Source organism: Temnothorax curvispinosus, unplaced genomic scaffold (assembly GCF_003070985.1).
Source record: "Temnothorax curvispinosus isolate PA1 unplaced genomic scaffold, ASM307098v1 QBEX01009885.1, whole genome shotgun sequence".
NCBI classification, from domain to species: domain Eukaryota; kingdom Metazoa; phylum Arthropoda; class Insecta; order Hymenoptera; family Formicidae; genus Temnothorax; species Temnothorax curvispinosus.
In genome coordinates this window covers 774,265-788,847 of record NW_020219665.1, presented here as the reverse complement: position 1 = coordinate 788,847, position 14,583 = coordinate 774,265, and the positions used below count along the sequence as shown (strand labels likewise).

The window sequence follows — 14,583 nt, the reverse complement described above, 5'->3', positions numbered from 1 at the left end:
ATGAGAAAATCTGCAATCAATTTATCAGAAAAATTTACATGCATATACGGATACTGAAATATTTCGAAAATCATCAATTATTTTTGAAAGTATCTTTTTTCGAGAAATTTTATTTATTTTTTCAGAATTTTTCGTAAGAGTTCCAATTCTTACAAAATTTCTAAGAAAATATGAGAAAATTTTTTACCAGGGTAAATGTTTATAACAGTTGATATTTCTGCATAAAAGCCAAAAGACTACAAAATGCTATCAATTAATTTAATATAATTAATTTAATATAATTAATTTAATAATGTACGTGTTATTTTTATATATTTATTCATTGTTAACTTAATTTAGCTTTATTTGCAAATGAGATTTGTATTCCCCACATTGCTACACCATCTATTTCGATAAAAATGTCACGCCTGGCACGCGGCGGTGATTGTCTGCTAAAACGCCATCAATGCCGCAGATTCGTCAGCTGTCAGTTAAACGCTTGAAATTCCATTTGAGCCGGAAACCGTTCTCGCGCCACGCTCCGAGAGGGCTCGGTCGCAGTTTCGGTTACTTTTCGCCAAACCGCATCGGCGACCGACCCTCCATTAATCGATTCCTCGTGTGTGTGTCTCGACTGTCTATATAGTCTATACTGTCCTATAATTCCGCGTCGCGGTTTCGTGCAGGACTCTGCGGCAAAACTTCTTCCGCAACATTGGAAACCTTTTCTACTCCTAATTTTCGGTGATGATGATGAGGGGGTGGGACGACGCGCGGGGTGCTATCATCCGATAGAGGCGCATCAGGGAATAAATGGTTGTTGAATGAACGCCTCGGCCGAATAGATATTCCAGGCTCCTGAATATATATTTTAGTTACGATGAAATCGGATTTTTCGCTCGTTCAAACAGCAGCCGAAGCAAACGGAAATCGATGAAAATATACATGACAGAGATAATAGTATCCGCTGGAAGAGTTTTTCGCTCGATTTTCCTGTAATTTTTTTTACACCGTGTGTTGCTTTTTTTCTTTTCTTTTTGCTTATTACTTGTATGAAAGGAATTATTTATAGAAAGGGACCGATGGTTATCCAAATATTTATTATGCGTGCAAATTTTTTTTCTCGTTCAACGAAACGCAAAGTAAACAAAAATAGATGAATATTTGCCTATATAACTATTTAATGTATAATCAAAGAACTCAAAGCAATGCGGATAAAGTAAAACATTTTTTATTGCTCGTAATAGATTAATTCATTTACGGATATTCCGTGCTTATATTTTTAATTGCACAGGTTTACGTTACTTACGCATTCATCCTCTTCATGAACAAAATGCTTTATATTGAGCGAAAAAAGAAAGACTGGAAATCGAAGTTGAGCGTCCGGAAACAAAGCGTTCGTTAATCAACGTTTTAACGATATCCGATTTAGGAAAATGTATCGCGGCGTAATTCATCTTTATATTTGTCGATTCTCATCCGGTACTATTTCTTTCCCGGGTCCCCGATACATCCCGGAGGGGTTTGATTTAAATTGGAGCACGGAGCGACATTTCAAGTGGGGATAATGTATATTAAATATATGACGTCTGTATTGGTTTTACGATGTCATTAGTAACGATTCCCTTTACGACCTGTTTCTGAGTTATAAATTACTGGTCGGGATACACGATGGTAGAGAGAAACAGTGTAATTAGCGTTACTGTGCCGCGCGTACCCGGATATATATGCCGAGGTATAATTGGTCCGCGCACGATCACACACAAAACTTGCCTCATCCATTTTGTACTCTAACATCGCGAGCATAAGTCTTGTGATCTCGTGGATCTTCAAAAGGGCTTCGTTTAAATTTATCTTTTACGTCCGTTTCCGTGCGTTTAACGTTATATATAATACGCAGACATTAGAGAATTATGTAATATTAAAATTACATTATCAGAGAGATCGCATAATGATTTTAACTGTATGACCAGAATACATAAATATTGTAGAAATAAAATGTAATGTACATTTCTGAGAGCTGCAGTTACTCTTTTGCCTTATCATTACAGTATATCATTCAATGAGACATTTTAAATCATCGAGGAAGAGTAAATAACATATATAATATGCATCGCTTTAAAAGCAGACATAGTGGTACATTTCGACCGTATGAAATAATAGAATTCAAACTCTTTAATACGAAATAGTGTAAACGCGTAACGTAATTTTTCTTCGAATTTACACAAAAGTCTGCAAGTCTGCAAGTTGATGCAAAAATCTCTATTTCAAATAAATTCAACACTACTAAAATAAGAATTGACCTAAATAACTATATGCTGAAAAAATAACGAAACATAGAAATAATAAAGTACGATTAAAAAGTGTATTGTTATAGTACGATTAATATATCAAATTAATAGTATTGTATTCTTCAATTCTTATCGCTGTTTTTTCACAGGAGCGTAAGAGGTGATCGGTCTTTCTGATTTTTCGATGTTAACGATATAGGTATCTTATTTGTAGAGAAACGCCATTCGAATAAAAGTAAACGATGAACTCGTAACGAGACGGAAATCGTTCTCCATTGAAATTCTTCAACCTTGTGCCAACAATAATCCCGGTGTCGTTCGATCGACGGACACCTATTCTCGTGCATGAAATTTCGCCCGAAACGCAAATTTTCGCTCCATTCGATCGAAGCGTGGTAAATCGCTGGAGTTTAAGTCATACGTATACCGCACATTTCCTGCAAGCACAATTCCATATAAGTTGTCAGCCGCAGGCAGCAGCTGGTGGCTTCCAAGTGAAATTATAGAAAGTTGAATGCCATCGGGTATGTCCGGAAATATCATGTTCTCCCACGAACCATTAACACTACGTTTATTTGTCCATTGATGCACCCACTGTGTTGGTGTTGGTTGACGGTTGACACGACTGTGTGAAACGATAGAGCCAAAGAAAAAATACGTAAAAATATATACCGTACAGAATCTAGCCGAGAGTATATTCTTGCTTACAATTCAAGATGTAATTGGTAATGGAATATGGCCCAAATTTATTCAAAAAATGTTTTGGAATAAAAATTTAAAGGATTACAATTAAAGCAGACGATAGTTTGTGCTTTTGATTAAAGCACAGAATACTCTGTATTTATGCTTTCTACTATTCTCTGCTTTAACAAAGATTATAAGTGAACATGTAATGTCCCGAAAAATCAAAATTACAAAAAAATGAAAACTATGACAATGTGCCGAAAGGGCATAATCTCGAAATCTTAGAAACGTGACAATGTGCACCGAAATGTCATTTTCCAGAAATCTTAGAAATGAGACAATGTCCCGAAAAGTTATACCGTTTAATCGTATATATACTTCGATGTATCATTTATGATTGCCGAAATATATACGATAAATGTTTAATGAAAATAAAAAGTCGCTCGGCGCACATTTCGTTAAGATCTTGCGCGCTTTCTCGTGTTAGTAATCGAAACTGAAAAATTGCCAATATTAATAATGATTAATTCCAATAGCGCAGATTTTAAACTAACGAGTGCTTGTTGAATCGTCTTTCTATCGTTTGCGGTTACCGAGATATAAGCGTTTAAAGTAAATAAAAAATCGCTTGACGCCCGAATCTTTAAGATTTTGCGCGCTTTTTCGTCTTAATAAACGGAAATAAATAATTGCCAATAATAAAAGTAAGCAATTCTAACAGAGTAGAGCACGATCTAAAAAGTGCTTTTTGAATCATCTTTCTGTCTTTTACGATTGCCGAGATATAAACGTTTTAATGAAAATGATGAATGCGGCGAGGCGCGCGATTCTTCTGGCCAGCTCGCGCTTTATTGCTTTAATAAACGAAAGTACATGATTGCGAGTAATACAATTGGGTAATGCCAATAGGGCAAAGTACGAAGTACAAAGTCTTTTTTTAATCATCTTTCTATCATTTACGGTTGTCGAGATATAAGCGTTTTATGACAGTCAGAAATCATTTGGCGCCCGATCTTTACGGCACGCGCGCGCTTTATCATGTTAAATAACCGGAAGGACGTAATTGCTTATAGTAACAAAATCGAGATATTCCAATAGCGCAGAGTATAAACTAAACAGTCCTTTTTAAATCATCTCTATATATTGGATGGTTGCCCAGATATTTGCGATAAACGATAGGGAAGACTTTCTCACGCCAAGCCAACGACAGGCACAAACACGATAACTGGTGCACCTTGATTTGACTGTGGTTTCTGGTAGTATTTTTTACGCTGAACAAAGAATTATAAAGTCTTATAGGGCTAACTGCTTTAGTTTTTGAGATATGCAGTATTAAAGCTCAAAATAAATATAACTTGGTAAATATATGTTTAGATTAAGGGCGACCTCACCGATTTCAATGACTTTGATATATGTTGTCAAGGTCATGACCCCGAGTGACCTTCAGAAGGTTTTAGCCATCGCTCGTTATTTGTTAAAAAGTTATTAACAAAAAAAAGTTTGGAAAATATATATAGCAGCTATTTTGAGTATTGGAAGGCATAAATAACTAATATATATGTTGAAATAGTTCACGCATACACTTTCCATGCAAAACGAGGTGCCACATAGGTTCGTAGCGTGCTTTAAACAATTAAATGTTTTTAAAGCTTACTCTCGAAACGGCAAACAGGAAAAATTACGAAAATGGATGGTTGGAGAATTACGTCAGTGTTGTGTGTAGGTAAGTGAGAATTTTTTTTTAATAAAAATGTATTTTTGTGTACAATTTAAGCGTATTTCAAATATTTTTGTTGTTACAAAAAATTTTACATTCCACAGAGGACTATTATGGCTCAAAGGCAGGCGGAAGAGGTGGGGAGGAGCTTGTGATTATAAAAATAATATAATTTTTTTTACATAAAACATATCTTTTACACTCCAAATTCGTCTTTTCTTATTCAGAAATTCTTTTTCTGGCATCCTTCTGTACTATTTAAAATTTCAAATTTAAGGCGACAAAATTAAGTATTCCTATTTAATTAATAATTATCTCATATTATTTCTCATTCGCACTACTTTTAACTTTAATTTGCGCGCTGAAACATTAAATTTCGTCAATTTGTTCGTGAGTTATAATTTTTTAAATAAAACAAAGTTACTGAACGTTAAACTAATATATAGTAATTATTAAATAAGATTTATATCAAATATTGAGCAAACGTTTTCATCATTTTAAAGTATTTTAAATTTCTGCAGTGTAATTACATTTTCTACTACATATCTTTATTTCAGAAGTTAATTAAAACTTACTTCTCAACCAAACAAAAATATTTTATAACATTTTCCAAGGGGCACAATATAGAAATATGATTAAATTAGGTTAAAAAAGTAATTGATAAATAAGTATCTAACGGATATATAAACGTACCAATGACAAGATCACTGTCAATAGATGGGAAACTGGCAATGACACAATTAAACTTCAGCATTTATATGGGGTAAACTGAAACAACCAAATAGATATAAAATTCAATGATCTCTATTTACTCTGATTATTTTCTGATGGAATATAATAGTTATTTGTGTAACAAGTGCTCGCCTCCGGCTCGTGCGTTCACTCCGCACGTCCAATTTCCAACTTAACACACGTGTTACACACCCTATTTTATATTACAAGTGCGTAGAAAGTGGTCCATTACGCGCATGTCACGCGCGTAATGTGCCACTTTCCACGCACGTGTGATGTAAAATAATTTCCGCATTTTTAGAACTTTTACTAAGGTATCATATAAGATATTATAATTTTAAAGATATTAAAAATGTTATAATTAAAATATGAAAAAGTGCGCATACGATACGTACATAATACGTATATCGCACCAACTAACGGTTAATAATACGATTAAATTTTCTTAATAAATGTTATGTAGGTATAACGTCAAATGCTTAATTTTTCAACAAATTACAAATAAATCTGAACTAAAAGTAAAAGTAATTTGAACTAATAAGAAACGAAATTGTCTTAAAAGTAAAAAAATGCAATAGACAGTCGCGTAATAAAACTATTTACTCTTATATAACGAATTAACGATATCGTCTCTATTACCTCTACTATGCTATTGGATGACAAGTTGAAGTTATAGATAAGTCCTTAAAAATGATCAGCACGTCTCGCAAGTAGACTCGCGAGTGACAATGCTTATCAATTTTTTCATTTCTTTTAGCAAAAACAATTATTTGATTTATGCATTAGATGACAATATTGCGCAAATTTTATTGTACACTTTTAATAATCTTTAAAAGCATTAAATGTTTTGCAAGTTAAAAATGCCATAATATTTTGACGAACACAACTATTCCGTAGAATTATGTACAAGATTTTCGCACAAGAGTTTCGCACAAGATTTTCATGTTTCTCTTTTCTCCAAGCCAATCCAGAATCCGCCATCAGGGGCTAGTGAAAACCCCTTTTTATAATGTACAATTGGTTCGACGGTTTTTTCTACAGTCTTCAAAGTAAACTTTTGTAAAAGATGAGCTATCAGAATCTTAGTCTCCATAAGAGCAAATCGATTCCCGATACACTTTCTAGGCCCGTGACCGAATGGTAGATAAGTGTATGGTAAAATATTGTCCTTGTTCTCCTCGCTGAACCTTTCGGGATCGAACTTATCCGGGTTCGGAAAATATTTTGGATCGCGATGTAAAGCATAAACGGGAAATATCAATATATTGTCAGGTTTGATGATCACATTTTTGCTGCCTGTTTGTGACGGAGGTAGTTCGTATTCCTTAACGCAAAGTCTATCGGTGAGGATCGTTGGTGGATACATTCTGAGAGTCTCGGAAATCACCATGTCCATGTAAGACATCTTCGATAGCGACTCGTAAGAAATCTCATCGTTTCCTTCGGTAAGATGCTGCAAGATCTCCTCGCGCAGGCGATCCTGAATATCTTGATTAACCGCCAGCTCGTGAGCAGCGAAACACATCAGGGTCGAGGAGGTATCGAAACCAGCGAAGAAAAAGATGAAAGCTTGCGAAACGATGTCGTTTAATGTCATTTTCGGTACACTGGCACTGTCCTTGTCCCGAGCCTGCATTAGCAAATGAATTAAATCTGGTCTGACGATATCTTGTGTTTCTCGCGCTCTAATGGTTTCCTCTACGATTTTCTTAAAAAACTTGGACGTGGCCGACGGGAAAAGAGTTAGATCTATTAATTTAGCAAGCCGTGGACACGCGCGTAAAAATATAATCTTAACAAATGCTAGTGGTCCGGAAATAAATTTGGAAGTCTCTATTCCTCTTGTATAGAACTCATTGTCTCGATTTTTCATAGAATTCACACTTATGCCAAAGGCTGCCGTAGCAATTACGTCATTGGTGTATCGGCTAAAGGCCGCCTTTGTGTCGACCTCCTGACAGAGCTCCGGATGGTCGACCAAATAATTGACGAAGTCGTGAGAACATTCCGATATCAAATCGAACATGAACTTCATTTTGTTGGCGGTGAAAGAGGGACTCAGTGTATTCCTCATTTCTTTCCAATGATCTCCGCGCAAGAAGGCGACGTTTTTGCCAAACAGCGGTTCTACGCTTTCGTCAACGAAGCTGAGATGATCCGGAAAATGTTCAAAATTTTTCACCATGATGTCTTTAATCAGCTCGGGGTCGCGCAAAATAATGGCAGGCGTAAAAAAATTCACCCCTCCAACATATTTAGCGTTTGGAAAGAAACGGTATATATATTGGCAATAATCGGCCAATGGGATGTAGCCTATAAACACTTTCGAAACTGTTATAAAAGACGATAGCGAATTTGGCAGGTAAGGTAGGCCCTTATTCCTCCAGTAAAAATACGCGTGATGCAGCACAGAAAGAATTTTCAGAACGCCGATGACGACTAGAGTAGTCAGCAACAACACGAAGGTCGAAACCATCGTGATGCGATGAGATAACAGACTAACGAGATGCTTCGTTGGACGCGACGTAGAACGTTATAAATACGTGTAGCGCATTTTACGCATGTACGTATACCTATATATGTAAGAAAACCAAGATAAGAAGGGGGAGAAACGCTTCTTGGACTTGAAATCATTGCGATGATACTTGTCGCATCCATAATCACACAAGATAAGCTGTGCGATTAAATGCGCACAACAACAGATTTTAATATATATCGTGACTTATATCAAAAGTTATTTATTATTATAATTTTATATTAAAAAAGTCTATCTCATATTTTCATTAAAATTAGATTTTAATACGAAAAATGTCTGATAATTAAATAATTGACATTAATTCATCATGTGCTTGTTACGCTTATACATATAAAATATTATGTGTAATATTAATATATACATATATTAAACACTACAGGCGCGCGCCGCACATTTAACTTTTTCACTATATTATTACACAAAACAACATTTTCGACAATATTTAATATTACTATTTTTTTAGTAATATGGTAGACCGGGGCACGTTGTCACATGGGGCACGTTGTCATATCGGCTTTATTTAAAAAACTAATAACCAGAGGGCAGCACCCGTCATTCCCAAAACGTGTTAGTGTATGCCCATCTTTGGTGTGTTTACAGTGTTGAGATTGCTTCAGCCGTGTTGACGTAAAATCAACTTGAAAGTTTTTTGCGACCGTAAGTAAAATTTTATTGTCTAATATTCAACGTACTGGACATGAAGCTTATGTTTTTTTAGAATAGACCTTTATCAATATCTTGAAGTATGTACTTTTACCTACCGCGTGCCATACCTAACCTTATGAATATTTCAAACGTGTCGGCCATGAGGCTGTTTGAAGTAAGAAAATGCCTTTGGGGCACGTTGTCACGAATTTGATGGGAATCTATTGCGAATCTTCGGATGACGATAACGAGTAAAAATATTTTATGTTTAATCACCGACATGATTATAAAAGAAAAAATGTGTATCAATAAGTTGCGCATTTGAGTGGAATTTTTGTATTTAGATTAAGACGAAAACTTCATGTTTTTTGTACTTTTTTGAAATAAAATAAATGTTTATGTGAAGGATTTTACTTTTTTACATTGCAGCGCACTATAATGTATTGATATTTACGTTGAATACAGTTTGGATAACATTTTGCATGCACGTACATTTGATGTGACAACGTGCCCCGATCACGGGGCACGTTGTCACAAGCGACCTGTCGTTATTTATTGTTATGTAACAACTGTAGAGTAACAATCACACAAAATTCGATACTGTCCAATTGAAGCTGAGGGTTCACTCGAAATTTTGGCATATCAAAGTACTCTTAAATATTGAATGTAAAAAATACAAAAAATATTGAACCAAATGTGTAACAACGTGCCCCGGTCTACCCTACCACATTAAGAAAAATGTAATTACGGTATATAACAACATGACTTTTAAATGATTATATACAAACAAATTTTTTTATTTAAATTGATTTTATGTCTCGCAAAGATATAAATACATTTTTATTAATTAATTAAAAGTCTCAAAAAATGAATTTAATAATTAATTAAAAACTTTGAAAAATAAAAAGAAAGAAATTATACATATAATATATAAAATTTTTAACAGGCGATATATTATCATTATATTATCTCTTTGATTACAAAGGTGAATTTTTAACTTTGTCTGCTTCCTTTTCTCTTGTTCGTCATCTTTAACTTTGTCGTCACATTTAAGGGGATGCTGGAGCCGTAGCCGAACTCAATCGGCGTCGGTAAAGAAGACCGGCGAACTATATCTGTCCTTGTATAAACAAAGATATAGACAAGGATAGCACGCTACATTGCACGCACACATACGCACGATGCACACCGACATTATACTTTTATATTACGCTTCCAAATCTTGATTTGGGGGGTTTATCGATGTTTTTCTTGTTGTGCAATTCGGGGAAACTTGTTTTCGCGTTCGTACCAATGGTATATCTCTTATATGAAATACATCTTGTGACGAGCTGACAGCTCGCCGCAACTCGAGACGCCATATTGGGATAAGAGTAGGATAAGGAAATCTGTACTTCCGTAATTTTTTCTCGTTTTCTATATAAAATCGGAGTTTCCCCAAATCATTAATGTATGTACTGCAATTCTGGAGAAGGATTTTTAATTCTGTCAAATTAATACGACGCTACGTGCCGACAAAAAATGCCGGTAAAACAGACGGCTCCAGCATCCCCTTAATCACGGAGAAAAGAAATTATAAAGAAACATGCTATCTTTTATCATCGACGATTTACGCATAATATAAGTTTAATTATTATTTCAAGGGTTACCTCCTTCTCTTCCTCTCTCCTCTTTCTCTTTCTCTTTTTCTCTGTTTCCTTCTTTTTCTTTTTCTCTGTCTGTCTCATATTTTATACTTTACATATTTTATAAAAAAATTACAAAATTCATAAATTTAATTATCTTCCAACATTATTTTGTATATATATATCTGACTGTAATATATTATTTTAAAATACTAAAAAATATATTTTTTACTTTGACTTATAATTTCATTAATTTTTACCGATACTGCAAGTTTCACTTTCTGTACATTATCAAAATTTTATATCCTGTTCCTTTCCAAGCTAATTAAAACTTAACATAAAGACAAATATTATAATGTGTAGTGTGTTAATTAAAATAATTAGCAATAGACATAGCGTAAAAAATTATACTAATTTATCTCTAAACAATAACAAACTCATTTACCTTATTAAATAGTAATCTTAACCTTTTCAATAAAAATTTGACACAAATGAGGACTACACAGAAAACGCAAAGTATGATTTAAGAAATACTCTTTTTCTTTCATTCTTTTCTTTACTTCCTTCTTTCTTTTTGTCGTTATTTTATTCTTTTTCTTAATTCTATCCAAATACTTTAAATCGTCGTAGATAGATGTCTAGATATAACCTTATCAGTCATCGTAAAACATTTGTACACAAAACATTTCATACGTAATGTCAATAGGGTGAAAACGAAAGCCACTTACTAAAAATAAAATGTTACACAAAGTATCATTCTTTATAAAAAGTTAAGAATAAAGATTCTAATAAAAACGTTTTGTAAAACTTATCTAAAATAAAATTTTGAATAAATACATCCAAGAAAAGTAGAGAAGTCTTTGTCGACGTAAAAGCAAGTGCTAAAATACTTAAACCTTTAAATACTCGAATTGAATACTTAAATGCAAACAATTAATATTACACTGTTACTATTATATTTTATTAACTCCTTGATACACATAACTGTTAAAATATGCAATGACAGCCGCTCATCACAAATTAGTAAATGCAATGAAAGAACCAATCAGCATCGCAGAAAAGCGTCAACAATAAAGCAAAGTTCACTAAACTTGAGATCAGTTTTCTCTATTCTGATTGATTAAATTTCAATCTAATCTCCAATCCCAATCCGTAGTCTGATACAGGCTTTACACGGCTCTTTTTATGAATGGATAGTAAACAATCAAAATATTTTATTAAAAAATCATATACAAATAACAGATAAAAGAGGGAAAGAGGAGACTAGTATGCAAAGATAAAGAAAAAGAAAAATAGAAAAAAATATTCTCTCCAGTTACTCTATTATCATAATATTTTATTAACTTACTTGTCATGCAATTTTGTTTTATTTAGTAAAATTGTAGTGTATCTATAAACGGTGTGTTCTATTATTAAATTAAAAAAATGTATTAATTGCCACTAGGAAAATAGCAGATAAACAAAGTTACTAAACGTTAAACTAATAATAGTTATTAAATAAGATAATATTAAATAAAAAGCAAACGTTTTCATCATTTTAAGATATTTTAAATTTGTGCAGTGTGATTATATTTTCCACTGTATATATTTTTTCCAGAAGTTAATTAAAACTGACTCCTCAAGCAAACAAAAATATTTTACAACATTTTCCAAAGGACACAATAAAAACATGATTAAATTAGACCAAAGAAGTAATTGATAAATAAGTAACGGATCTACAAATTTACCAATAACAAGACCACTGTCAATAGAGAAGAAACTTGCAATAACACAATTAAACTTCAGCATTATGAGGTAAACTGAAACAACTGAAAGAAATGCGCTTTGATACAAATAGATACAAAATTCAATGTTCTCTCTCTTTACTCTGATTATTTTCTGAAGGAATATAAAATAATTTTCTGCATTTTTAGAACTTTTACTTTAGTATCATATAAGATATTACAATTTCAAAGATAATAAAAAATGTTATAATTAAAATATAAAAAATAAGTGCGCACATATGATACGTACATAATGCGTATATCGCACCAATGGTTAATGATACGATTAAATTTTCTTAAAAAATAATATGTATAACGTCGAATGCTTAATTTTACAAAAAATTACAAAGAAATCTGAACTAAAAGTAAAAGTAATTGAAACTAAAATAAACAACGAAATTGTCTTAAAAGTAAAAAAATGCAATAGACGGTCGCGTAATTAAACTATTTACTCTTATATATAAAAAATTAACGATATCGTATCCCCATCACCTCTACTGTGCTATTGGACGACAAGTCGAAGTTATACAAGTCATTAAAAATGATCTACACGACGAGTAAATTCGCGAGTCTTAAGCTACTGACAATGCTTATCAATTTTTTCATTTTCTTTTAGCAAAACCAATTATTCGATTTGTGCATTGGATGATAATAGAGCGCAAATAAATCTTATTGTACACTTTAATCATCTTTAAAAGCGTTGAATCTTTTGCAAGTTAAAAATGCGATAATATTTTTACGAACACAACTATACCGTATATAGAATTATGTCTTTGCACAAGATTTTCACGTTTCTCTCTTTTCCAAGCCAATCCAAAATCCGCCATCAGGGGCCAGCGAAAACTCCGCTTTATAATGTACAACTGGTTCGACGGTTTTTTCTACAGTTTTTAAAGTAAACTTTTGCAAAAGATGAGCTATCAGAATCTTAGTCTCCATAAGAGCAAATCGATTGCCGATACACTTTCTAGGCCCATGACCGAATGGTAGATAACTGTATGGTAAAATGTTGTCCTTGTTCTCCTCGCTAAACCTTTCGGGATCGAACTTATCCGGGTTCGGGAAATATTTTGGATCGCGATGTATAGCATAAACGGGAAACATCAATGTGTTGTTAGGTTTGACGATCACTTTTTTGCTGCCTGGTTGCGACGGAGGTAGTTCGTATTCCTTAACGCAAAGTCTATCGATGAGGACAAATGGTGGATACTTTCTGAGAGCTTCGGAAATCACCATGTCCATGTAAGACATTTTCGATAGCGACTCGTAAGAAATCTCATCGTTTCCTTTGGTAAGATGCTGCAAGATCTCCTCGCGCAGGCGATCCTGAACATCTTGATTAACCGCCAGCTCGTGAGCTGCGAAACACATCAAGGTCGAGGAAGTATCGAAACCAGCGAAGAAAAAGATGAAAGCTTGCGAAACGATGTCGTCCAATGTCATTTTCGGTACACTGGCACCTTCTTTGTCCCGAGCCTGCATTAGCAAATGAATCATATCTGGTCTGACGATATCTTGTATTTCTCGCTCTCTAATGGTTTCCCCTACGATCTTCTTAAAAAACTTGGACGTGGCCGACGGGAAAAAAGATAAACCTATTAATTTAGCCAACCGTGGACACACGCGTAAAAATATAAACTTAACAAGCGTTAGTAGTCCGGAAGTAAACGTGGTAGCCTCTATTCCTCTTGTATAGAACTCATTGTTCCGATCTTTCATAGAATTCACACTTATGCCAAAGGCTGCCGTAGCAATTACGTCATTGGTGTATCGTCTGAAGGCTGCCTTTGTGTCGACCTCCTGACAGAGCTCCGGATGGTCGACCAGATAATTGACGAAATCGTGAGAACATTTCGATATCAAATCGAACATGAACTTCATTTTGCTGGCGGTGAAAGAGGGACTTAGCGTAGTCCTCATGTCTTTCCAACGATCTCCGCGCAAGGAGAAGACGTTTTTGCCAAACAGCGGTTCTACGCTTTCGTCAACGAAGATGCGATGATCCGGAAAATGTTCAAAATCTTTCACCATGATGTCTCTAATCAGCTCAGGATCGCGCAAAAATATGGCAGGCGTAAAAAAATCCACTCCTCCAACATATTTAGCGTTTGGGAAGGAACGGTATATGTATTGGCAATAATCGGCTAATGGGATATAGCCCGCAAACACTTTCCAAACTGTTATAAAAGACGATATCGAATTTGGCAGGTAAGGTAGGCCCTTATTCCTCCAGTAAAAATACGCGTGATGCAGCACAGAAAGAATTTTCAGAACGCCGATGACGACTAGAGTAGTCAGCAACAAGACGAAGGTCGAAACCATCGTGATGCGATGAGATAACAGACTAACGAGATGCTTCGTCGGACGCGACGTAAGACGTTATAAATACGTACGTCAGCCGTACGTGTAGCGCATTCTACGCATGTATGTATCTATATACGTAAGAAAACCGAGATAGGAAGGGGGAGAAACGCTTCTTGGACTCGGTATCATTGCGATGCGATGATACTTGTTGTATCGGAAATCACACAAGATAAGCTGTGCGATTAAATGCGCACAACAACAGATTCTTGACTTCTATCAAAAGTCATTCATTATTATAATTTTATTT

The 14,583-nt window shown here is 34.3% G+C and overlaps 2 protein-coding genes across 2 annotated transcripts; both read right to left on the bottom strand.

Moving 5' to 3' along the window:
• Nucleotides 1-5,459: 5,459 nt before the first annotated feature.
• Nucleotides 5,460-7,945, bottom strand: LOC112459509 (cytochrome P450 9e2-like). The gene has a single exon (XM_025023630.1). The coding sequence runs from the start codon at nt 7,877-7,879 to the stop codon at nt 6,344-6,346; it is 1,536 nt and encodes a 511-aa protein (XP_024879398.1). The 5' UTR covers nt 7,880-7,945; the 3' UTR covers nt 5,460-6,343.
• A 4,457-nt stretch (nt 7,946-12,402) lies between these two features.
• On the bottom strand, nt 12,403-14,354 carry LOC112459508 (cytochrome P450 9e2-like). Its single transcript, XM_025023629.1, has one exon. The coding sequence runs from the start codon at nt 14,292-14,294 to the stop codon at nt 12,759-12,761; it is 1,536 nt and encodes a 511-aa protein (XP_024879397.1). The 5' UTR covers nt 14,295-14,354; the 3' UTR covers nt 12,403-12,758.
• Between the last annotated feature and the right edge of the window lie 229 nt (nt 14,355-14,583).

Coding starts and splice junctions, on each gene's coding strand:
- LOC112459509 (XM_025023630.1), bottom strand. CDS start 7,879: ATGGTTTCGACCTTCGTGTTGTTGCTGACTACTCTAGTCGTCATCGGC.
- LOC112459508 (XM_025023629.1), bottom strand. CDS start 14,294: ATGGTTTCGACCTTCGTCTTGTTGCTGACTACTCTAGTCGTCATCGGC.